General features: G+C 38.6%; 1 protein-coding gene across 1 annotated transcript in view; it reads left to right on the forward strand.

Annotated features, from left to right (window-relative positions):
- The window catches only part of UBE2O (ubiquitin conjugating enzyme E2 O), an 84,082-nt gene extending 59,690 nt beyond the window's left edge, over positions 1-24,392 (forward strand). Inside the window, exons 8-19 of the mRNA XM_058168933.1 lie at positions 1,232-1,382; positions 2,833-2,874; positions 5,829-6,337; positions 8,522-8,676; positions 10,471-10,583; positions 11,761-11,889; positions 13,702-13,791; positions 15,536-16,202; positions 17,515-17,651; positions 18,501-18,704; positions 19,475-19,532; positions 21,116-24,392. Coding sequence (XP_058024916.1) covers positions 1,232-1,382; positions 2,833-2,874; positions 5,829-6,337; positions 8,522-8,676; positions 10,471-10,583; positions 11,761-11,889; positions 13,702-13,791; positions 15,536-16,202; positions 17,515-17,651; positions 18,501-18,704; positions 19,475-19,532; positions 21,116-21,864 — 3,004 coding nt within the window. The 3' untranslated portion in view covers positions 21,865-24,392. The remainder of the gene's footprint in view (positions 1-1,231; positions 1,383-2,832; positions 2,875-5,828; positions 6,338-8,521; positions 8,677-10,470; positions 10,584-11,760; positions 11,890-13,701; positions 13,792-15,535; positions 16,203-17,514; positions 17,652-18,500; positions 18,705-19,474; positions 19,533-21,115) is intronic.
- Positions 24,393-25,759: the final 1,367 nt, after the last annotated feature.

Here is a 25,759-nt window from a genome sequence, read left to right on the forward strand (position 1 = left end):
TTATAGTCAACTCAAGCACCATGAGCTGACATCAAGCTCATAGCCACAGGGGGACTCTGTAAGGCTAAAGCCTCACTATCTTAAGCACATTTGAATTACAATTACTTCAGAGCTAAAAGAGATCTTCAGAGTATCAGTTTAAAGAAAAATTAGAGAGGAAAAATACCAAGTTTGCTAGTATCCACTATAATCAAAATCAGAAATCATTTTCTTAAATATCTTTTTTTTTCTTTCCCTTTTTTGTTTTGCCTTAATTTTCTGTTCCTTCAATTTTCTTTTTATATATTTTCCTCTTTTTCTTTCTTTAATTCTATTTGTATTATTTATTTTATTATAATTATTTATTTTGTACCAGCTTTTTATTACTGTTTTTTTAATCTTTGAATAAAAATATTTTTTAAAAAAACACAAAACACGAACAAACCAAGCTGAACCTTCCTCTGCTTTATACTAGAAACATACTGTTGATTTGGTTTGGGGAGAGGGGAGCTACCCACTGTAGTTTTGTGAATCATTTTTTTTTCGTGATATGTTTTACATCAACTAAACCAAAGCAAATACATCATGTAATGGAATTATATATCTGAAAACGATATTAAGAAATGCATAAATGTGAGTTGCTGAGCATGCTGATTTTGAAAACTCTAAGAATTATCTTTCTTACAACCAAAGCTTATATTGGGAATGGCCATCGTATGACATTATATGACTCCTCATCTCAGACCTAGCCTTCTGTTTTCCTGTCTCATCCTAAATTGATTTTAAAATGGGGAGCTATATAAGTGTTTTAAATAAGTAAATAAATTTTTAGGAAATGTTTATTTGGAGGGCCCAGTAATTGTGCACTTTGCTCAATATAGAAGTTACATCATTAGCAGTTTTATACAAAGGTGTGAGCTAACTGAGCGCTGAAGGAATAAAGCTTTCCAGCCATGTACTTGTGTGAATGTGTGTGCACACATGTGCGCATACCCATATACCCCATGACCTATTTCTGTACATGCCATAGGAATGTTCTCCATTAGTAAATCTTTTTTACTGAGTTTACTCTAAATTTTTGTAAAATTAGAAAGTAGTTATCGCTTTGATTTCCCAAATAGTGATTTCCCAAATAGTGTATCACTGTGCATATACTTGAAACAGTTTAGACATTTCAGCCAACACTGAAGAATCAGGAAGAAGATACCATCCAGTAGTAAGGTGACACTACTTTCACTTTCGCTTTTAATAGAGTAAAACGTCTGGGTTGTTTTGACCATGCTGAACGGCAGCTTGGAGAAAGGTGTCTGTATGTATTTCCGGAGAAAGTGGAGCCAGCAAAAATCACGTGTGAATGTCCAGAGAGAAACTGTGTTCTAGGAGAAGGATCAGCTTCTAAGAAGGTACTTGCCCTGATAAAAGTTAGCTGAGAATATTGAACAATTTCTGAGAATTCTGCTTTGTTCATTACTTTTAACTGTTCTTGTTTGGCTCTGTATATCCCCACTATTGCCAATTTCTGCCATGGTTAAGAATGTGGAATGATCTTTGAGGATGACATTCCTTTTTTTAATTCTATCTCCCAGGTCATATTTTAAGAAGCATAATATTAATTGATTGCTTAATCATGGTTAGCATAAACTTTAATTATTAGTGTTGTTATATTTCCAATTTATTTTTCAGCAAGGGAATAGGAAAAAATAAATGTTAAGCAATTCCAGAATTGTGAACTGAATTCCTGTAACATTGGAGGGAAATTCATATGATAGTTGATCATTCAAGAGAAAATACATAGTGTTCTTTTGTTTGAATTAATTGATAAATAGTGGGATTTGTTTTCATATGGCAACTTTTTAAATAGTTGAGACCCTGAGTACTGTTGTGTATCATATTTTTCACATGAAAATGCTTGTTGTTTATGCATACAGTAGTAACATAGGTCTAATTTTGATATATTTCAAAACCTTTGTCTATTATTTTAGATAAAATCTGGATTAAAATCCAAATTTGAAATGCTGATTCATTCAGAATTTATGTTGTAGAGCGCTGTTTTAAGTATTTCATAAATAACAAGCAATCTATTCTGCATGTTTAACATTTTTTAAATATTAGAATCTATATTTCGTGTAAATCAGTATCTTGCTGTTTTACAATCATAGTAACATTGAATAAATGTATGCCTTTGATATTTCATAGCCAATATTTCCAATCACTGCACCCATTTCTTAATTTTATAGGCAGTTTTGTGATTAATCTAAAACTATAATCAGATTTCAGTTGCACATTCTTTAATCTGGATCTGTTAAATCTCATTCACCAAAGAATACATAGCATTTTCCATGGTGGCAAAACCAAGCTTTGCATTTTTTCCTTACATTAAAATAGTGAAATAAAAAAACACATCACCAATAGAGTAAAACGACAGTGAAAAAAAGAAAGCCTATGTATGTCATAGTGATGAAAATAATATTTAATATTTAAATTATTAAAAGTATGTTTTACATTTCTTAGCTAACACTAAACTTCCCATGCATGTTTAGAGATCTAAAAAGTAGAAGACTCTGTCAGGTTTCAAAGCATGGCTAACCATCTACGCAAGGATTACACAGTTAACATTCTGCCTGAATGGGTTTCAAGCAATAGTATTTTTTTCTTTCAAAGTAGCATTTTCTTCTGAGGAAAAACATAACTGTAAAATCTTACTTCTTTCATTTATTTTAGGGATTACAATATAAATGAAAATGTGAATGAAATGTTTCCAAAACTGGAATAATTTTCTAAATGTATTCTACCTCTGTTAACAATCCTTTGCATTCAATAGTAATACCAAAATGATGGTGTTTAATATTGCAGATGGCCTGTCCTTGTTTCGTATCCAATGTAAAGCCTGAAAAGGTACTGTAATATACACACTTGTTCTCTGTCTGAAAACACCTTAATGTTCAATAGATTTCTTGCTAAAATCCAGTTACAGAAGTGTCTCAGTATATATAAATAATGTTTTCTCCCTGTAAAAAGTTAATATTTTAAACTCTCCATATTCTGAAATAAAAGTCTGTTACAAATTTTGGAATTTATTCATAACGTTCTATTTGACTCGTCAGTATTTCTAAAGAATTTATTAGGGTAACTTTTTAAAATGACTAACAGATTATGAAATATAACCATTTTAATAATTTTCTGCATACTTAGCTATTACACTATTTCCTTGTAGTGTAAGCACCATTATGGTAGTATACATATACTATATACTGTACTGTACTGTACTATATACCATGTTTCCCCGAAAATAAGACAGGGTCTTATTTTCTTCTGAACCCCGAAATAAGGGCTTGGCCTTATTATCAGTGGGGTTTTATTATTTCGGGGGTGCAGAAGGCCCTGGGCGCCTGCGCACTCACAGCTGGGAGTCCGGCAGAGAGAGGCTTCCTTCATGCGCTGCCATCAAGCCCCTCCCCTCCCATGGTATGTGTGTGTGTGTCTGTGGAACGCGAGCAGCCCAAAGGCACCAAGCCACACGAGTGCCTGTCCCCACCCCCCTACTCACACGCCTCCCAGGCCTCACCACGTCGATGTGGGCGAAGCCGATGAGTACCAGGTCCTTGAGCTCGTAGTCATTGCTTCCGGCGCCCACCACCCTCACGGAAACCATAACTTGGGGCAGCTCTTCCTGCAGGGTCCAGCTCTAGCCATCACCATAGAGTGGGAAGCACACTCCAAGAGTGGCCGCTGCCCTGGCTGGGGTTTGGAAGCTGCAGAGGCAGAGTTTGGGGGAGAAAAAGAAAGACTTCTGCTGCTTCTGCTGCTTTCCTTGCATGCAGCCAAAAGCAGAAGCAGCAGAATTCTTTCTTTCTCTCCCCCAAACTGCCTCTGCAGCTTCCAAACCCCAGCCAGGGCAGCTGCCGCTCTGGGAATGTTCTTCCCACTCTATGGTGACAGTCATCGGAGGCCTCCCCTTCCCCCACGCTCCTCTCTGCTCTGATTGCAGGTCTAGTTTACTCTTTCCAGGAGCCTGGCAGCGAGACTCTGGGCAACCGCACCAAGGGCAGCCCCAACAGACACAATTCGGCTGGCCCAGCCACAGCCAATACTTCTTGCCTGTGGCTGAGATTGGCCGCAGGGGGCCACCAGGCCTTGACAGACGGCGGCAGCAGCAGCAGCAGCACCTGCAGCACCTTAGCCATCACCACTGAGACCCACATCTAGTTGCGGGATGCACCAGGCCTCTACAATTGCCCACCACACATGGAGGCCTCTCTGCCACCAGTGGCCACTCTGCCAAGGAAGTCCTGGGGCGGCTATGCTTGCACTGGGGCTGCTGTGGTGGGCCCTCGGTAGCATGGGCTATGCGGACACAGTGCCTGGGCGAGAGCAGGTGGGCAACCACCATGGCGCAGGAGCAGGTGCTCGAGATCTATGGTCAGTGCCGTGGGCGGTGAAAGGGGCAGCGAGCGCAGGAGTTTGCAGAGATGTGGTTACCTTGGGAGGGTGGGGGGGTGAGGGACCTGTGTATGTGTGAAAGGGGGGGCTTATTTTCTGCGGAGTGTGTATATTTAGGCCACCCCAAAAATCAGGCTTGGCCTTATTTTCAGGACATGTCCTATTTTTGGGGAAACACGTTATATGTATAAGAGTATGTGTTTAAGCCATGAGTTTTTAAAAAATGACTCAATTTCTTTTAAAGCATTAGATACTGAAGCACCAGGATATAACAGGTAATGCTTTATCGGCTTTGAATCTGCCTGTCCAGACTAAAAATAACAGAATTGGAAGGGACCTTGGTCTTCTAGTCCAACTCCCTGCTTAAGCAGAAGACTCTATACATCTACACCCTATAAATCTGGAGAGCCAGTCTATACCCCTTGTGAGGTATATGTGGTGTAGAAAGCTGTTGTTTTGATAACCCCATTTGCCTGAATTTTGTTCACGTGGCTGGGGATGCTGCAGCAGGTGAGCAACAGCCTGAACATCATAAAGGCAACTTGAAATGTGGAGCAGAGGACTCTGTCGGTGACATTATAGGCATGCAGGATGCAAAAAGAGAGCACATTGACGAAACAAGGAAAGGCTTGTCTTGTGAAGGAGCTGGGCTGCAGTTGCAACCAGCCTTTGTACTGAAACGGGAGGATGGCTCCTCAGACTACAATCTGCAGTCTATAGAACAGGATGCTGATGATGAAGCAGCCGATGACACAGATGACACCAGTTCTGTAACATCTTCTGCCAGCTCCACGGCCTCTTCTCAAAGCGGCAGTGGTACAGGTCGCAAAAAAAGTATCCCGCTTTCTATTAAAAATCTCAAAAGGAAACATAAGAAAAAGAAAACCAAGGTTTCCCGGGAATTTAAACCAGGTGACAGGTAAGACCAGAGTTCATATCATCCTACCTATACATGTCACATTAACCTGATCTAATTTCTTGGTAACATAACTTTAAAACATATCAATAATAAAAACATGTCTCTTATTGAGAATATAGGAAGATTTGTGTTGCCTGCAAACTACGGATACATTTTTCAAGTTATATCATTTAAGATATTGCTTGATCTATCTTAACAGATATCCAATTAAATTGTATATCTTCCTTAGGGAAGAAAAAGTTAAGCAAAGCATAAAAGCTTTTATCAAAAATAATCAGCTGACTCAGTGTTCTTTTTGCACTAATCAAACCCCAATATATTGACATTTACCCCACTGATGATAATTATTAAAATAATAACCTTTTTGGAAAGCCAAGGGCGGTTTCTGGCAAGACAATTCTTGGTACCTTGCCCAATTCAAAACATTGCTCATTTCTTTTAAGTGGTGGGAAATTTATGTGTTTCTTGACCTGTGCTGATTCCTCTGTAGGTAAGGAGACTACTGAAGAAACAAATAGTGAAGATCATGTCATGTTCCCCAGATGCTCAGAGTACCCTTGATCTCCCTGAAGGAGAATCTGCTGCAGCAGGTGATCAACAGCCTGAACATCGTAAAGCCAACTTGAAATGTGGAGCAGAGGACTCTGTCGGTGACATTATAGGCATGCAGGATGCAAAAAGAGAGCACATTGACGAAACAAGGAAAGGCTTGTCTTGTGAAGGAGCTGGGCTGCAGTTGCAACCAGCCTTTGTACTGAAACGGGAGGATGGCTCCTCAGACTACAATCTGCAGTCTATAGAACAGGATGCTGATGATGAAGCAGCCGATGACACAGATGACACCAGTTCTGTAACATCTTCTGCCAGCTCCACGGCCTCTTCTCAAAGCGGCAGTGGTACAGGTCGCAAAAAAAGTATCCCGCTTTCTATTAAAAATCTCAAAAGGAAACATAAGAAAAAGAAAACCAAGGTTTCCCGGGAATTTAAACCAGGTGACAGGTAAGACCAGAGCTCATATCACCCTACCTATACATGTCACATTAACCTGATCTAATTTCTTGGTAACATAACTTTAAAACATATCAATAATAAAAACATGTCTCTTATTGAGAATATAGGAAGATTTGTGTTGCCTGCAAACTACGGATACATTTTTCAAGTTATATCATTTAAGATATTGCTTGATCTATCTTAACAGATATCCAATTAAATTGTATACCTTCCTTAGGGAAGAAAAAGTTAAGCAAAGCATAAAAGCTTTTATCAAAAATAATCAGCTGACTCAGTGTTCTTTTTGCACTAATCAAACCCCAATATATTGACATTTACCCCACTGATGATAATTATTAAAATAATAACCTTTTTGGAAAGCCAAGGGCGGTTTCTGGCAAGACAATTCTTGGTACCTTGCCCAATTCAAAACATTGCTCATTTCTTTTAAGTGGTGGGAAATTTATGTGTTTCTTGACCTGTGCTGATTCCTCTGTAGGTAAGGAGACTACTGAAGAAACAAATAGTGAAGATCATGTCATGTTCCCCAGATGCTCAGAGTACCCTTGATCTCCCTGAAGGAGAATCTGCTGCAGCAGGTGATCAACAGCCTGAACATCATAAAGCCAACTTGAAATGTGGAGCAGAGGACTCTGTCGGTGACATTATAGGCATGCAGGATGCAAAAAGAGAGCACATTGACGAAACAAGGAAAGGCTTGTCTTGTGAAGGAGCTGGGCTGCAGTTGCAACCAGCCTTTGTACTGAAACGGAGGATGGCTCCTCAGACTACAATCTGCAGTCTATAGAACAGGATGCTGATGATGAAGCAGCCGATGACACAGATGACACCAGTTCTGTAACATCTTCTGCCAGCTCCACGGCCTCTTCTCAAAGCGGCAGTGGTACAGGTCGCAAAAAAAGTATCCCGCTTTCTATTAAAAATCTCAAAAGGAAACATAAGAAAAAGAAAACCAAGGTTTCCCGGGAATTTAAACCAGGTGACAGGTAAGACCAGAGCTCATATCACCCTACCTATACATGTCACATTAACCTGATCTAATTTCTTGGTAACATAACTTTAAAACATATCAATAATAAAAACATGTCTCTTATTGAGAATATAGGAAGATTTGTGTTGCCTGCAAACTACGGATACATTTTTCAAGTTATATCATTTAAGATATTGCTTGATCTATCTTAACAGATATCCAATTAAATTGTATACCTTCCTTAGGGAAGAAAAAGTTAAGCAAAGCATAAAAGCTTTTATCAAAAATAATCAGCTGACTCAGTGTTCTTTTTGCACTAATCAAACCCCAATATATTGACATTTACCCCACTGATGATAATTATTAAAATAATAACCTTTTTGGAAAGCCAAGGGCGGTTTCTGGCAAGACAATTCTTGGTACCTTGCCCAATTCAAAACATTGCTCATTTCTTTTAAAGCATTAGATACTGAAGCACCAGGATATAACAGGTAATGCTTTATCGGCTTTGAATCTGCCTGTCCAGACTAAAAATAACAGAATTGGAAGGGACCTTGGTCTTCTAGTCCAACTCCCTGCTTAAGCAGAAGACTCTATACATCTACACCCTATAAATCTGGAGAGCCAGTCTATACCCCTTGTGAGGTATATGTGGTGTAGAAAGCTGTTGTTTTTGATAACCCCCATTTTATGGAATTCTCTGTCCCCAAAATTACATGGAACCCCAACCCTCCACGCATTTTGAAGGCAAGTTTGATTTATTCTTCTATAGCTTGGCCTGAGCTGATTGTGAGCACCAGCATAGGATATTAAAATATCACATATTAGTTTTGGAAAGATATTATTGCTTTGTAATTTTTTATATTTCCTGTTCACTATCCAGTCTGGGATGAAATAGAAATGATTCATTCATAATTTCAAGAAAATGGCAGCTCTGTAGTACAACCTTCCCCAATAAAGACTATGCCTTTTGCTCCATTGTAGCATAATTTCCATCATGGTGTTCTGGGAGCCTGCTTAATCCCTATCATTTTGTTCAACAGACCAGCTTTTGTCTGGTCTCTCAAAAGCTGCCTTAGTATTAGTTCCAGCTTTAAAGTCAATTCTTTATGCTGTTTTAAAATGCCACCGTTCTTTTTAATCTTTACCCTGACTTGCTGTGATACTTTTCCTTAGTAATTTTCTATCCTTGTTGGTAACAGGGTTGCTGTAGAAGTGGTGACCACGATGACATCAGCAGATGTGATGTGGCAGGATGGCACAGTGGAGAAAAATATTCGTTCCAATGAGCTCTTTCCTGTCCATCATTTGGACAATAATGAGTTTTGCCCTGGGGATTTTGTAGTAGATAAAAGAGGTAATTGGTGAAATGCATTTCCTCTGGATAATGTGTTTATTAGTAACAATTTATACATGAATTTTTCAATCTGGATTTTCAAATTGCCAGTAGTGTCTCATGCATCTTTTCTTATCCTGCTGAAGCCTAGATGAGTTGGCATTACAGCTTTGTAATATCAGTCAGTCTGGATAATGCTGACTAGGAATTCTGGAAGTTGTAGTTTTCAATGACCCAGGGATTATATGACAACAGCAGTTGTACTCTTCATCATACTACTTCTGTAATTAAAATAATGTAGCTTTTTTCCTTATACATATAAATATTATTACTACCAGCACCCCAGTCAACCAGACCCAACAGTTGTAGAAATAATCCCAATTTGGAAAATGCTGATTTCTTGAATCAATAGTTTACAGAATAGCAATCTTTAGGACTTTTTTAAATGTCAGAATGTAGCCCTTTTCTATATTATTGGAACAGGATCTCTCATTAAGTAGAACACTGCTTTTCTGACTCTCAAAATTTTTCTTCAAATATATGAACAAGAACAAAAAAAATTGAACACATTGTTTGCTTTCAGTCCAGATGTTCTCTTGTAGTAGTCATCTGACTTACTGGTGGATCAAGTCTTTAGCAAAAGAAATTTTGGGAAACTGCCAGTTAGCCGTTTACCACATTGAAAGTCAACAAAAAACTCCACAATCTGAATCTTTTATAAATAATTCTACAAATTGTAGTGTTCCCACAAGACAAAAATGTATGTTTCTTTTATACTTACATTTTTAGCAAGGTTTTAAGTCAGAAATTTCATTTGCTTCCTTCTGAAAGTATTGAATAGTAAGATACTGAATTTAAATAGTTTAAGGACTATATTATTTTAGTGTATAAAATACTCTAAATTCTCCTTCCACTCAAGGTCAGAGAAAGGTGCCATCCCAAGATGCTTTCTAGGAGATTCTGAGAACAATTGTTTTATATAATTACCTGAATAATTTAATTTTGGCATATTATAAAGACATATTATAAAATTTCTATCTATCTGTCTGTTTGTCTATCTAATTCTATATGTAACTTTCTCTATATAACTCTACCTCCCCACCTCCCCCACCTCTATATATATTCCTATCAAAGCAACCTGATCTACCCAAATATGGAAGGGAGCATACTGCTTCCCTTTCACCTTTCAGCCCCAATCCAGGAGCCCTCACAGGCAGTCACTTACACAACAAACTATTTTGTGTTAATTACTAAATATTACTAAATATAAATTTATATAAATTTACATATCCATTTTCCCTTCATAACCAAATTTCCTTTTAAATTTCCAATTTAAAAAAATGAACAAATACGTTAAAAACAAGTACATTGATTTAAATATGGTGAATCTTCATGTTTTTTTCCTCCATGCCTCCATTATTTTAAAAGCCATGTTAGCAGATGGCTGCAAACAATACCTTGGAGGAACTTGGAAAACTGAGAAATCCCATGCTGCTTGGGAGTGGAAATGTGAACCCATCCCTCTCTAAGCTAGAGCTGGGGCAGGCAGGGCCTCACCACTCACAGTTGCACTTGCTCTCAGGTTCAGGATAATAGAGCCATCAGGGACAGACCCAATTATGGCAAGAACAAGTTTGATTAACTGTCAAAGCCAACCAAGCTTGGTTTTTCTATTTTTTTTTCATTCATCACCAGCAATAAAGTGTAAATCAAGAAAAAACAAGTATTGGATACTTCTCAGAATAACGGAGAAACAGAATTACAGTGCATCATTTTCTCTTACTAGAGTATGCTTCTTTCTTCAATCCTAAATAGCTCAGACTTCTCAGGATCCTGGTATGTACGGAGTGGTGCAGTCAGGTGACCATGTTGGTCGTACCTGTGTGGTGAAATGGTTCAAGCTGAGACCTAGTGGAGATGATGTGGAGGTAAGAAGTAAAGGCTGTGTGATTGTTTTGTTTTTTTGTTTTCTTCTCTTGGCCTCTGGAATAAAATTTTGCTTTGCTAATGGGTGTAAAAAAAAAATTCTTGAGGAAAATTTCATTCTGAGCTTTGGAGGAAAAGCAGGTGTACATAAATGCGCCCAGTATTCTACTGGCTCTGTTGGTATTCAGTCTGTCTCCTGAGAGGATCTAAGTTTGGTTTTTCACTGTTAAATTAAGCTAAACTAAGATTTAACTACAAGAACTAAACAAAAAACTATCCAAATGTCAAAACATTTGGAGTAGGGGGGAGGAAGAGCGTTTTCTTTTCAATTTGTCCAGGCTAGAGCTAAAGCCAGCTGGTTGACCTTGAGCCAGTCACTTGATCAACCCTAGGAAGGAAGGAAGGGCAAAACTCTTCTGAAAAACCTGGCCAAGAAAACTGCAGTGACTAGTCCGGGCGCTCATCAGGAGTTAAAACTGATTCAAAGGCATAATCATCATTATCAAACTTTCTATTTAGATAACCTTCAAATGTTCATACAATTCGGTCTAGAAGAGAATGCAGCTCTGAATTAATGTATGTAGATGGTGCTTATACCCTGTTTCCCCCAAAATAAGACATCCCCTGATAATAAGCCCAATCGGGCTTTTGAGCACATGGCAATAAGGCCAAGCGTTTATTTCAGGGTTCAAAAAAATATAAGACAGGGTCTTATTTTCGGGGAAACACGGTAACATAGTATACTTACAGGTTCTTACATAATACAGATCCATGTATGGAGCCCTATCAGACATCTTCAGTATAACATGCTATGCACAAGGCTAGGTAAATACGTTACATACAGTATGTCAGCTGTTGAGTATGTGAGGTGAAAAGCTTCCTTCTTGTTTTCTGATAGCTCTGTATAAACTACACATAAGCTTTATGTCCTTTTAGGGGGAATACTTTTTTGCAAAAAGGAGGGGACTGGCACTGTCAAATGACTTCTCTTCAATGCCACTCACATTCTGAGAGAATAGATTTAAGAGTGGTTACCACTCTTTAAAAGACTCTTAAGTATTATGAAGGTCACCTCATAATAGCAGTACATAAGAAAGGAACACAAGGTTGAATCATAAGATTTTGAACTCTGAGACTCTGTGCATGGACCGGCCTTTATCTTTGTGTGATCATTTCCAGCTGATTGGTGAGGAGGAGGATGTTAGTGTGTATGACATTGCTGATCACCCAGACTTCCGCTTCCGCACAACTGATTTTGTAATCCGCATTGGCAATGCCGAAGATGGTGCTTCAATTGGTGAAAATGAGGTGAGTGGTGATAAAGTATGTTCTTGGTACAATTCGTGAGAACCATGACCTGGAAAAAAGTGAGATGTTGCGTCAGATATCTATTTACAGTCTTCTGCTTTGAACTAAAAGGCTTCCTTGTTAGCCAGCCTACATATGCCCGATGTCCTTGACTTTCTTGCACTTTCCTCCAACATACTTCTGGTTAGAATACATGTTTGGCCTTGGCATGGATCACCTGAAGCCTTTATTCACATTCCTACAGTCTTTCAATTAAATGTGAATTAGGCAGATTTTATGTCCGTTTACTATGAAAGCTGGAAAGTTAAGAACTCAAGAGCTTAACCACCACTAGATGGCAAGCTTTCCAAATATTGTACAGTAGTTGAAATTTATTTTCTTCCAAAGGGGGGCATAGTTGTGACAGTGGAAAGGATTTTTAAAGGTACACTCCACTGCCTTTGAAATTAATTTAGAAAGCATGCTGTATGTGAAATCTTCCTAGTAGCAATGGTTATGGTGGCTGTTGCAATCTTAATTCCTCTGGCTGTACTATATTCTTGGTCCTGTTTATCATTTACCTGAAAAAGGCAATAATTATTATTCCAGAAGTTAGAGACAAGGTTCCTGCCTGACCAGGGTTTTTAATCTGCCTGTCTAGAGTCTCTTTTAGGAGGCCATCTTCCTCTTGAATAAGTGTGCTTCTCAGATTCTCAATTTCCCATCAGAAATACTTTCTTCTTAAATGTCTCAAAAGAGAGTTTTTTCCTCACCTGGGAAAATCATTGGTACACTGCATAGCTGAGCTATAGAAAAGGGACTATCTCTTTAGGAACTTCAATCCAGGATGGAAATGTTTTTTACTGTCCTACCCTCCCACCCACTCTCCCAGTCATATACAAATGTGCAGAGAGGAGGTACCTTTCGTAACATGGCAGTAACTGCTTTGCTGTTTTTAATTGGAGAGTTAAAATTGAATGATAAAGATTGGAAATTATTTGAAAGCAACTACTGAAGGGAAAGAATATGTGAGGTATTGTAGAATGCAGAATTACAGAGAATGAAAATTAACTATCCTTGTCAATAATCACTTTTTTGAAGCAACGTAATTGTACTACAAAGATAAATTTCCATCTCAAAGATCCTATGTTCTTAATGCCAGATTGTTCTAAAATGTCAGATTGGGATCTGGCAATAAGCATCCATCATGTAGTGTTTGTTTCAGATTAACTTTGTTGACCCAGTCTGTTTCTTTCTCTTTGCTCTGTCTACCAATTTACCCTGCGGTAAAACTGGGGAGGGTAGCAGGCAACATCCTGTCAAAATTTGCCTTGATAATTAGAAACCCCATATGCTTTTCAATAGTTGTGCTCTTGTGTTCAAATTCTTGTGGGCTTCTGTAAAAATATGGCAGCCCCTGGGGGAACAAAACATTGGAGTTGAGAGGCTTTGGGCCTGATTAGCAAATCCTTCTTAATCTTAAAATAGGCCTCTTTAAACCTGGCCATTTGAATTGATATAAGGATTATTTTAGCATTAGTATTTGTGCTTTTGTTAAATTTAATGGCATAGCTTTAAAAAAATTACATTATTATTGTGTGCTCAGCTATCTTGCTTACTTTACTTAGATCAGGGGTGTCCAAACTTGGTCCCTTTAAGACTTTTGGACTTCAACTCCCAGAGTCCCTCAGCCAGCAAAGCTGGCTGAGGAACTCTGGGAGTTGAAGTCCAAAAGTCTTAAAGGGACCAAGTTTGGACACCCCTGACTTAGATGGTTATAAAAAAGTAGGGTGTAGATTATAAAATAAATAACGGTTGCTTTTGTTTCCCTAGCCCTCTGTGGGACAGGTGGCCCGAGTGGATTTCAGCAGTAAAGTAGAAGTTGTATGGGCAGATAATTCCAGGACAATTGTTCTGCCACAGGTAAATAATAAGCTGCTTCCAATTGATGTAGGATATTAGTTATCTTGTTTTTATTAAGTGGCTTCCATATATTAGAGTTTTCAAGAATATATGAGAAATTGCTCCGTTCATTTTGTTGTTGTTAGTTGCGAAGTCGTGTCCGACCCATCACAGCCCCATAGACAATATTCCTCCAGGCCTTCATGTCCTCTACCATCCTTAGTTCATTATACTAGTTCTATTGTCCTCTCAGTAATACTGTGTAATAAAAACCGTTTGCTCTGATTTGCTGCTGTAATTCTTTATTTTTTATTTTAGTAATCAAATCGTACCTTCCCAGGAGCTTATGCTGTTATATAGTTGCTTTATTCTTGGAATCTAAATGTGGTCTGTTATTTTGAAAGATGTTTCAATGCAGTCTTTAAGGCTTCTAATAAATATGTCTTTTAAGTAACTCCTGCTTTTGTCTCCAAAACAAAATCAGTGAGCATCAATTTACTTAAAATATTGTAGTTTGCCTCTGTCTTTTTGTTTCATTATAGCACAGAAGCTACTAAAACACAAGTAAAGGGCCTGCTCTTGCTTCAGAAGCCTATTAAATAACATTCAAGGCTTCCTTTTCTTAAATAGAGCAGTTCCCCTTTAATTATAGTCACCAGTGCCGGAACTGTGGCTGTGTGATATAAAGCCCTCCGGTATATCCCACCCTGCTCTTGTCACACATGATCATATCACATGGAGGGACCTTCCGTGAAGGCAAGCTGTCTGTGCAATTCTGCATCATAAGGTGTATCGTTTTAAATAAAAATGTTCCCCCCCATTTCATGACTCTATTTTGTATTATAGAATAAAGGTCATAATCCTGTATAAACCTATATGCAGAAGGATATATGTATATTTTATAAAAGCATATAGACTTAAATTTTATCTATTCAGCCTTGAAAGTGGGAGAGTGGGTGTATGATAGCCTGAACGACAGTACAAAGAAAATGCAGAAAAATGCCAGAAGGATAATCATTCCTTAAAAAAATCAAGGGCGTTAACTCCTTATGCTCTGTACTGGTGAGGTAAGGAACTAAAGATTATTCAAATTGACCATTACAGACAGAGCAATGTCTGAGGAAAAGTGAATGGTCATTTTGGATTAATTCAGGGATTTCCATCTCTTAACTGTCTTATAAAACATGCAGCTTAGTAGAAATGGCAAAGGTGAAGTTAAATAGCATAAAGATAATTAAGATAACGTTACAGCTATCTTGGGAACTTCAGTCTAAAAAAATAATCCATATTGGTCTCTGATCTGTTGCAAGCTCTCAGCATCAGTTAGCATTTTTTCAAATAGCTACAATGAACTCAGGATCCCCTTGATTCCAGAGATAATTGCTAGTTCAGCATTCCAGATTTATGAATTGTGTAGTAGGGTCTGCTTCCTAGTGAAAGTTCAGCCTTTGTGGTATTCCATAAATGGAGAAATATTGTTTGTTAAAAGATTGTTTATTTATTTAAATATAGTGTGTGTGTGTGTGTGTGTGTGTGTGTGTGTGTAGATAGATAGATAGATAGATAGATAGATAGATAGATAGATAGATAGATAGATAGATAGATAGATAGATAGATAGATAGAAGCCCATCTTAAGAAACTCTGGGTTTGCAATTAATGTGGTTGATCCCTTTTAAATATAGGAAAATCAGACTACTTTATCATGAAATAAAATGGATTGCGTGTTTTGCCATGTGTTGACGCTCTTCCTCTTTTTCATTCTAGCACTTGTACAATATAGAATCTGAAATGGATGAAGAGACAGACCTTGATTCCATAGATGGCAGCACTAGTGGTGCTTCTTCAGATGAATGGGAGGATGAGAGTGATAGCTGGGAGACAGATAATGGCCTCATGGAAGATGATCACACAAAAATTGAGGAAGTTGAACCTGAGGAACTACCAGTGGAAGAAGTGAAAAAGGTAGAAGAACAAGTACAAGGTGCTGTGGCAATGGCTGTGGCTGATCTAACAACAGATAAATCAGGCAAGGAAGGAACCCCAAAGAGTTTCCGAGAGTTGAAGGAGGCCATCAAGATCTTGGAAAGTTTAAAGAATATGACAGTTGAACAACTGTTGGCAGGCTATCCAACCTCTCCCACAGTGGAACCAGAAAAGCCTACTCGGGAAAAGAAGTTTCTAGATGACATAAAGAAGCTTCAAGAGAATCTGAAGAAAACTCTGGACAACGTAGCTATTGTGGAAGAAGAAAAGATGGAGGCAATGGCAGAGGCAGAGAAGAAAGAAGAGAGAGAAGTTCAGACACAGACACCAGTGGCATCAGAGTGGCCCAGTGAAACCCCAGTACTTTGTCAGCAGAGTGGAGGCAAGCCTGGTGTTACCTTCACCAGTGCCAAGGGGGAAGTCTTCTCGGTGTTAGAGTGTGCTCCAGGTTAGTTTTTAAAGTGGGGTTATGGATAGACCTTAGGGCCGTGATGGTGAACCTATGGCACACGTGCCACGGGTAGCACGTGGAGCCATTTCTGCGGGCACACGAGCCGTCGCCCTAGATCAGTTCCACCATGCGTGCGTGCGTGCGTGCCTCCCACCAGCCAGCTGATTTTGGGGTCTCTGCCACGCGTGCCTATGCCGCCCCGCCCCGCCCCTCCTAGGAGTCTCCACGTGGCCTCCACGTGGTCTCCACGGAGGCTCTGAAAGGCAAAAAACAGGACTACCGGAAGTCCAGAATCGGGTCATTTCCAGCCTCCGGAGGGTTGGGGGAGGCCATTTTCACCCTCCTGGAGGCTCCAGGAAAGCTTCCGGAGCCTCTAGAGGGTGAAAAACCTACCTGAAGTCCAGAAATGTGCCATTTCCAGCCTCTGGAGAGCCGCGGGAGGCTGTTTTCACCCTCCCCAGGCTCCGGAAGCTTTCTGGGAGCCTGGGGAGGGTGAGAAACGGGACTAACGGAAGTTTGAAAACGAGCCGTTTCCGGCCTCTGAAGGCTTCAGGGAGGCCTGCTAGGCCCAAAATGGGGCACGGGGGGGAGGTTGCACCCGCATGCGCAGGGGGTGAGACACGCACGGGGGCATTGCATTATGGGTGTGGGCATGCGATTCCCCCCATGCTCCCCCCACTTTTGGCACACAACTGCAAAAAGGTTTGCCGTCACTGCCTTAGGGCATTCTAATAATATTCCAACCTATTAGCTCCACTCAGCATAGTCTGTGTCAGGGAAATTGAAGTCCAGCAATTTCTGGAAAGCTGCAAATTCATAATTCTGTTTTATTGGGACCAGTGTTTGAAAGTAAGTTATAATGGTCCCACTTTCTTTCTAAACATATAACCCAGGTGTAAAATATAACATTAAGTCTATATCTGGACTGACCCCTCTCTCAAATTTTTCTCTTTATATCTCTCTTCTTGTAACTTTATCTGGTCTTCTATGAAGTCTTTACAGTCGTGATTTGCATTCAGTTCAACAATCTTCAATAAAATTAGTGATCCCTGCTCAGGCTAGATAGTGTATTTTAATACATGCATCATTTGAGCACTCTGGCAATATTTGTTAATGGTTACCTTATTTGTTAATACGTTTAGTGATGTTTTTTAGTTACAAGGATAGCATATCATAGTTATTTTTGTCTATTTTACTAACCCTATTATTTAAATAAGTTTCTAGCAAATGTTAGGAGCAAAGGAGAATGTAAAAAATCCAGTAATCTGCTTCCCCAATTTATTTATTTATTTATTTATTCCTCCATTAGACAGCCATGCCTTTAAGAAAATGGAATTTCAGCCTCCAGAAGCCAAGAAGTTTTTCAGCACAGTTAGGAAAGAAATGGCTTTGTTAGCAACTTCATTGCCAGATGGTATCATGGTCAAAACATTTGAAGACAGAATGGTAAGTCATGTAAACTTTCGTGTATGAACTTCACTGCACATAAAGAAAGATATACCTTCTGTTTTAAAATTGTTCCTAGGTGCAATTTTCTAAATATTGTTTATAATTTTATGCCTAAAAAGAATGATGTTACTGTACATCTAAGGTATTTCTTAATGAAAAAAATGTTCAGTTTTTTACATCAAGAAAAAAAATCCCTAATTCATTTTATCTGTTAGCATATAATTAAAACTAAGAACTACATTTGTTCTGTGTTTTCCTCAAGATAAATAAACACCCGTGTATATATGAGTAGGAGGAATTAATTCAATAACTTTGCCAATATAATGTTAACATTGCTTGGTAGATAGCTATTAAATGTAGCAGAACTTTATCATTTGTTGAATGAATTAAGTACTCCTTTGTGTATTTTTTCTGAGAAGGTACCAACAACTTGTCCAGTGTAATTTGTGGTATTTATATCCTTACTTCTATTATGGAACTAAAGGAAGTGTAGATATAAGGTATCTCTATCTCATAGAGACTTTGTGTGTGTTTCTTATCTGTTTAGTGTCAGCAAAATAATACATAAACTCAGTTTGCGTAATAGTAGTATTTTTATTTGGTATGGGCTAATATTTCTGTGTTACTCAGACTAAGTAGAACAGAAATTTTCTTTGATGACTTTTTCTGAACATTTAGTCAAAGTACAGTCTGGCATGAATTATCGGGGTATATACTAAGCATCTTGATATGAAACCAAAAAAATGCTTATGTGCATTTTCTTAATAGTTTGGATGTAACATTTTTAGTTTGTTCTGGTTCCTCTTTATGGATTATTGTGTGGACTTATACATAGCCTCTCCACAGGATCTCTTCTCAGCACTAGTCAAAGGACCTACGCGCACACCATATGAAGATGGCCTCTTTTTATTTGACATCCAACTCCCCAACATCTATCCAGCTGTTCCCCCACTCTTCCGTTACCTCTCCCAGTGCAGTGGCAGACTGAATCCCAATTTGTATGACAATGGAAAGGTTTGCGTAAGCCTTCTGGGCACTTGGATAGGCAAGGTAACAACTGCTGCTGACTTTTACTATAGTCCTCTTGATCTGCGTTATTCAGTATTACATTATAAACTGTGTGCAATTGCAATACTTTCTTTAATGGTTTAATTCAAACAGCAAGGTGGCTTACTCTATCTGCTGCTCAAAGATACTGTTTTAATCCACAATATTGTCCAACTATATGGGGTTGTCTGTAGCTACCAGCTGTTTAAAAAAAGCCTGCTGCAGGACCCATACATTTGCAATCTAGTTCTCATAATACTTTGGCTCAGACAAAATATAAACTGAATGTAGCAAATGAAACTAACATCTGTTATTAGAAAGAATTTCTTCACAACTCATTTTAGAGTTTTTTTCCTTCGGCAATGCTCTTCCCTCCACCTACTCCATCATAAAAATTGTATCCACCAAACTCCGTTCGCATAATAGAAATGTTTTAAAATATATTCTATACGTGTTCCTTATAGCACCTTCATTTTTATTACTGTTTTTCCAGTTAGATTAATCTTTTTTGTCTTTCAATGGGCATAGTATAGAATTCTATCTTACATTAATTTTTTTATTAGAGATGTAAAGAAAAGTATGTATGCTATGCTCGCCCCAAAAGTTTGTTTTACCCAGAATCTCTAAACACAGTAATGTTGTGGTAGTAATGGAAGTCAGCAGAGCATGGAACATTGCAAATGCCTTGTTCTTAAAAGTTGCTATGACTGCATTTTAATGCCATGTAGTCCTTGCTGTTGAATTAACTGCTTGCTCTTATTTGATTATTCCAGGGCACCGAGAGATGGACCAGTAAATCTAGCCTTCTTCAGGTGCTCATCTCAATCCAAGGTAAATTCCTCCAGTAAGATGGTAGAAGAAAAGATCGGATCAATAGACAGAAAAGGGTTGTTTTTTTGCTGGCCAAGCTGTGGGTTGTTTTCTTTGCCCAGGAACAATGATGTCCATGGCTATTTATTTCATGCCCTAAAAGCAAAGCCTCAGTCACCAGTGGGATATCTGCCAATATGGAGAATTGGCAGCAGGTAGCTCCCTGAGCTTGTGGTTAAAAACAAAGAAATGACAAGCTTTTTTTAATCGTTATTATTTTTTTGCTATTCATGGATGCATTCTTGGCAGCTGTTCAGTTCACTTCTGTAAAAAGCAGTGCAGCACTTACATGTAATTGAGAACCTAGACGTTCATTGCAAGGAGCAGGTTGGAACACCTTTTGCATATGCTATAAATCTTCAGAGATTTTTCCCCCCAAAATCTTTAGTTTATTCAAAAAAAATTAAAATACAAAACACCAAAATATTTTAAAAAAATACAACAAAAAAGACACTAACAAAAAAGTGTCTATAAAAAAACCTAAAACTAATGCATTTACACCTTCTCCTAATTGAATTCTGATTAATATAACAATATAAATTTACCACCTTCTGCAAAACAGGCCAAAAAACTTTCAAACTGTTAAACTACTAAATCTGCTTGCAAATTGTTGGCCTGTCATCTATAAACTATATTAATAACAAAATAGTTAGCAGTAAAAACAGAAATTAATAATTCAGACATTATTGTATTTTTAGAAAACATACAAAAGGCGTGTTTCTCATTAGGCATGTTTCTCATGAAGAATTGTATGGTGGTTTATCCATGTATATGGTATGTCTTCTGTGTTAGATTGTAACAATATCTCCAAAAAAGTTAGGGAGTTTGATTATTATTTTTTTAAAAAAGGCAATTCCTCATATTAAGAGGATGTCTTAAATTACCTAGTTTTGTTTAACAATGGGAGGCATTAATTTGAACATCTGACTTGGTATAAAGAGAACCTATAAGAAAAAGCTGCAGTTGGGCCTTTTCTTAGAAGTACTTTGAAACAGTAAAAGCAAGAAAGTATTAGTCCAAAACTTAATGGCCTTCATATTAAAATAGCATTCCTTCTACATTCCTTTTCATAGATTTTTTTTTCTCCTCAAACAACTCCAAAAAGGGAACATTTTGTCATTTTCCAAAATCTTGGAGAGATTGTATTATAATGGCTTTTCATCAAATGCTTCCATGGTTGAGGAATTCACAAAATAATAAAACTCAATAAATTGGGATTAATAATTCAAATTTGGAACAATTGCACTTTAAATTAAGATTATATTTATCTCCAATCCTGAATAAAAAAATATTTTAAAATACTCTGAAAAATATGGTTTTCCAAAATAGAGGGTATTTGTTTCTTACTTTTATCTTAAGTTTTAGTAAATTCATTGTCCTGATGCATTTGTATATCCTGTTTCTTTTCCAATTATATTTTTAAGTAAAACATGTTCGGTCGCCATGCATGTACATTTCCAAATTATACATGTACTAAATGTCTTATTTCTCCCACTATTTTCTGCCTTCCTTTCCCCTTCCCACTTTTTTTTTTTTACTACTAGGGCTTATCCTAGTCAATGAGCCTTATTACAATGAGGCTGGTTTTGACAGTGACCGGGGCTTACAAGAGGGCTATGAAAACAGCCGATGCTACAACGAAATGGCTTTGATCCGTGTGGTGCAGTCAATGATGCAACTGCTGCGCAAGCCCGTAGAAGTCTTTGAGCAGGAGATCTATGAGCATTTCTGCTGTAATGGTTGGCGCCTGATTCACCGTATTGAGTCCTGGGTGGAGACCAATGAACTGGTGGAGAGGAGCCATGATCACGCCGGTCTGGCAGAGTCTTCCTTTGCGCATTCAGCAGGAGGCATTCTGGTTGAGAGTCCTGTAGACAGTATGGGGCCATTGGGAGAGCAAGAGTTAGGGGCTGCAGGAGCAGCTAGCCAACTCTCTGATGGCAAGGAGGAACTGGAAGACTCCGGTTGCGGAATGTCAACAGTGGCTGCTAGTAACACCCATCAGTGTTCGGACTCTGAGAGCATGGGCCAGGCCAGAGAAGCACATTTTGTCAGAGACATAACAGATGAGGGTAAAGCCGCTCAGGACTCTGCCGCTCAGCCAAGTGTGAAACCAAAGAAAAGGAGAAAGAGCTACAGGAGCTTTCTCCCTGAGAGGAGCGGCTACCCTGATATTGGGTTCCCCCTCTTTCCATTGTCTAAAGGGTTCATAAAAAGCATCCGTGGTGTCTTGCAGCAGTACCGGGCTGCCTTAGTAGAGGCTAGTATCCCCGAGTGGACAGAAGATAAATAAAAAAAAAAATCCAAGTTAAGGACAGACAGGCACACAGAAAGATAGGGGGACACAGGGAGGAAGAACCTAGCAAAAGTTGTTAACAATAAATAGACTGTCTCACTGCACCCCTTCCTCCTTGGCTTGGTTTGTTATAGAGAAGCAGAATTCCATAACTCATTTCAGGCTGTCTTTTTAATCACATTCCAGATGCACAGGGTGATTGAGCACACACACAATCACTTCCCTCCACCCCACCCCCATCCCTTCTCACACAGATGACGTTCCCCCTTGGGGCTTGATTCCGTGAAGACAGGTGCTGTGGCCTTTCCATTTCAGAACTTAAGTGAAGTTGGGATTGGATCTTTCAGCTCCTAGTCAATGAAGTTCTTGGGTGCTGTGGATATTGCTGAAAATGGGGATTGCCTTTGATTAAATCCTGAAAGATCCTTATTCAGTATCTAGTTGGAAAATGTAATGCTGTAGTATTCTTCTGCCTGACCTAACTTCACTAAAGTCTGTTGATTAGAAGGAAACGAATAGCCCACGGTTCTGCTCTGCATCATTCTTAGTTATTTTCACTGTTGACTATATGTATTGGAATTAAGGGGACGTGCTGTACGAAAGCCACCAAATGATAAATGTAAGCAGCTTGCTTTCCTTAATTGTTTAATCTCTTAATCATGAGGAGCAAGTAAGCACAAGGCAAGCTGTACTTGTTGAGATGAGCACTTGGAATTTTTGGTCTGTCTTAAGTGTACAATAGCATATCTTGTTCCACTTTGCCTTGAAGAGAAATAGTGCATATAGCATAGTTCACTGTTCTCTTGGATACATGAACATTATACAATTAACTATGAACATTAAGGTACCTCAGGATGATTCTCTAAATATCGCATGGTGCAAACCATAATTTCTGAATTTCTGCTTTCACCTATGTGCTTGCAAAGTGGCAATTCTGCCTGACTCTATCTCCATGTCATATCATATCCAGAGTTGCCATATCAACTCTGCAGCAACAAAGTCTACATTCTGGTAGACAGTGGGTCTCTCTAATCAAGCATCGTTAAATAAATCACATCCTTTTCATTAATATTATTCATGGTTCCCAGATTCTGTATCGTTTGCTTTAGCTGTTTCCAGGAATGGTATTGTAACAAAGGAGTGGTTGCAGGGACTGAAAATGCATGCTTCCAACAAATTTCAGTTTGTTGCATTCCTGCATTCAAAACAGTGTTGCATTCTGTTTTTCATTTGGTGTTTCCTCCATCTTTGCATGGCTTCACATTTATTTACCTTTATTATTCCTACTCTGATAACAACCTAGATGTCCCTCTTAGTCACCCTCCCAAAAGAATAATCCACTTGGAGAACATTGAGGGAGATGACACAAATCTTGTGTTGGCTTGGAATGTAGTGGGTGAATTATTTTAGTATTGCAGAGTAACATTTGAGAAATAGCATTTCTCTGTTTTTAAGAGCTTGCAGCAGGCAAGCTATCACAGCCCAGGCAATTATGACTCAGAAGAGAGCCCAACTTAATAAAAATTCAGAGTACTTCGATTGATATAGTCATCAGATGAGGTCAGGAATAGAGTTTACCTGTTGCCTGCACTACCAGGCCTACCATTAATTGTGCAGAAGGGCAAGTCTGTTGAGGTATTGTCGGATTTCTTATGCAGATGAGATAATGGTATCTCAAGTTCCCCAGAGAGAATTAACCAGCTGCCTATCTTAACATGATGACCCTTTTCAAAAGCCTGCCTTCTTCCAAATCATAATCATGTAAATTGCCCAATTGGTTCCAAGACATGCTTTAATAAGGTGAGAGGAGCCATGAAAATGTTAATTATGCAAGCTATGGGAGAGCTATCTTTTCTCAGAACACAATGAAGGACTTGTCTGAATTGCTAGCAATTCTGCCCTTGCAGAAGATTTTGCTTATTCTTTCCTCCTTGGAACCTGCTGACATCTTTTACATTCTCAAGCACTATCCCTTTTATCCTTGCTGTTCTTTGCCCTTACCAGTGGCATGCACAGAAGTTTACATCCCCCTCCCCCCCTTTAGCTATTGAATAATGTGAAGCTCTAGATTATGCAGTTGCCACTGGGCATATTGCAGCCGTGTAACTTTTTTGGGTGTATGTATGTAATCCAGAGTGAAGAGACTGTCGAAAAGACAGATGCTTATACATACACACCAAGAAGCCAAAGCATGAGGCATATTGTTAGTCTTGAGATGGGCCACATGATTGTGATGTATAAATTAAAATCTATCTGTTAAGTGCTGGGGAGGGAAAGGGAAAAGAAATATTACTAAACTTTATAGACTTGATTCTGTACAGTATTTAAAACCGATGGAGCTGTCATATCGGGCAATGCTTAGGGGTATGTTACTTTTGCAGCTGTGAATGCTTGGTTGCTTACAATATATGTATAAAGTAATGTGTGATGAATCTTTTTTTACTGGCAAATTTTGTTTGGCTAATTAAGATGCAGTAATAAAGGAGAGAAAGTGGCTTGCCGTTACATTCGCCGCTGTTCATAGATTTGGCTGTTCATGCTGTGTGTCGTTTCAGCTTGAAGTGTCAGGTTTATGTATCCCTGAAACTCTGCAAGGGATGTCAGCATGTCCAAAGGGTTTGAGTGACATGTCTTTCCCAGGATCACCATTTACCTTTTAGGGCTTGCAAATGCTATAATACGTTCACTAGGAGGATTTCTCTGGAACCCTTCCTTCTCGCCTTTAAATTTTCAAAGTGCTAAACTTCACCATCTCCTCAATTTCACTGAAAAGGCTATCTTTTCTAAGGTTGAAGCTTCAACAATAATTGTGCTGATTATCTGTTAAACAATCCCACTTCTCTTGGTTGCTGTGTTAATATGCATATTGTGTCATATTCCTGTTTGTGTATTTTGCAATCAGAAGGCTCTTTTTTTCTTACCTTTGGCCAGTTTTGGACAGGAGAGGCACATTTATGTCTCTCAGAGCATACGTAAAGTTATGCAACACAGTAATCATTCTTCTTTACATTTGCACACAATTCCTTTTTTTTTTAAGCAAGGTACATCAAGAGAATGTTAGAATATCATCATTTGGTGCAAAGACACCCCTTAATGACTGATTTGTCACAATCTTCATCTCTGCTCTAGAAGACAACATAAACTATTATGGACGATACCAAAAAGTGGAGTGATGTACACTATCCTCAAACTAGAATAATGGCCTCGTAAAATAAATATTGAAGAAGATGCACACAGAGATATTATTTGGCTATTTAGTTTCTGTCCTCTGAAAGGCCTGGGAAGTAAAGAAGTTGAGGCCTCTCACCTGAAAGAGTCAATCCACTCTAGCACTTTTAAAAGCTGCTCCAAGCCTTTTTTTTCCCCCTTTAATCACACAAGATTAAAGATCCTTGCAATGATACAGGTCAGGCACAAGCTTGCCTAATCAGGTGCATAATAGGAAAACTAGATTTTGTCTGTGAAAACAGAACTCAGCTGCTTTGCCCTTTTTCTCTTAGAGCTCAGCATGCTGATAGAACTCATTTCTGAGTTTTAGTCTGCCCTGGATAATGGTTCATTGTTTTGAGTTACAAATGTTCCCCTGAGGCTGACACTTTTGTCAAAGTCATCCAAGCAGCAACTATTTGACTCCACAGTTTTAAAATGGGGGGGGCAAGTAGAACTCTCCCCATTGCTACCCCCTTATTGGAAATTGGTTCTCTCTTATCTATATGCCTGTATGTCCCAATGACCATTAGATGTGCTCTCTGCTCTATTTTTTTCCCTAACAGATTAAGTAACAGATGCTTGTATTGATGTATTTATCTGGCCTCCACATCCCAGTTTGTGCTTTAAATACTTTTACACTGTGCCTCTCTCTTGATTTTTGCAAATTTGTACTAACCAGCCT

Source organism: Ahaetulla prasina, chromosome 2 (assembly GCF_028640845.1).
Source record: "Ahaetulla prasina isolate Xishuangbanna chromosome 2, ASM2864084v1, whole genome shotgun sequence".
Taxonomy (NCBI): Eukaryota; Metazoa; Chordata; class Lepidosauria; order Squamata; family Colubridae; genus Ahaetulla; species Ahaetulla prasina.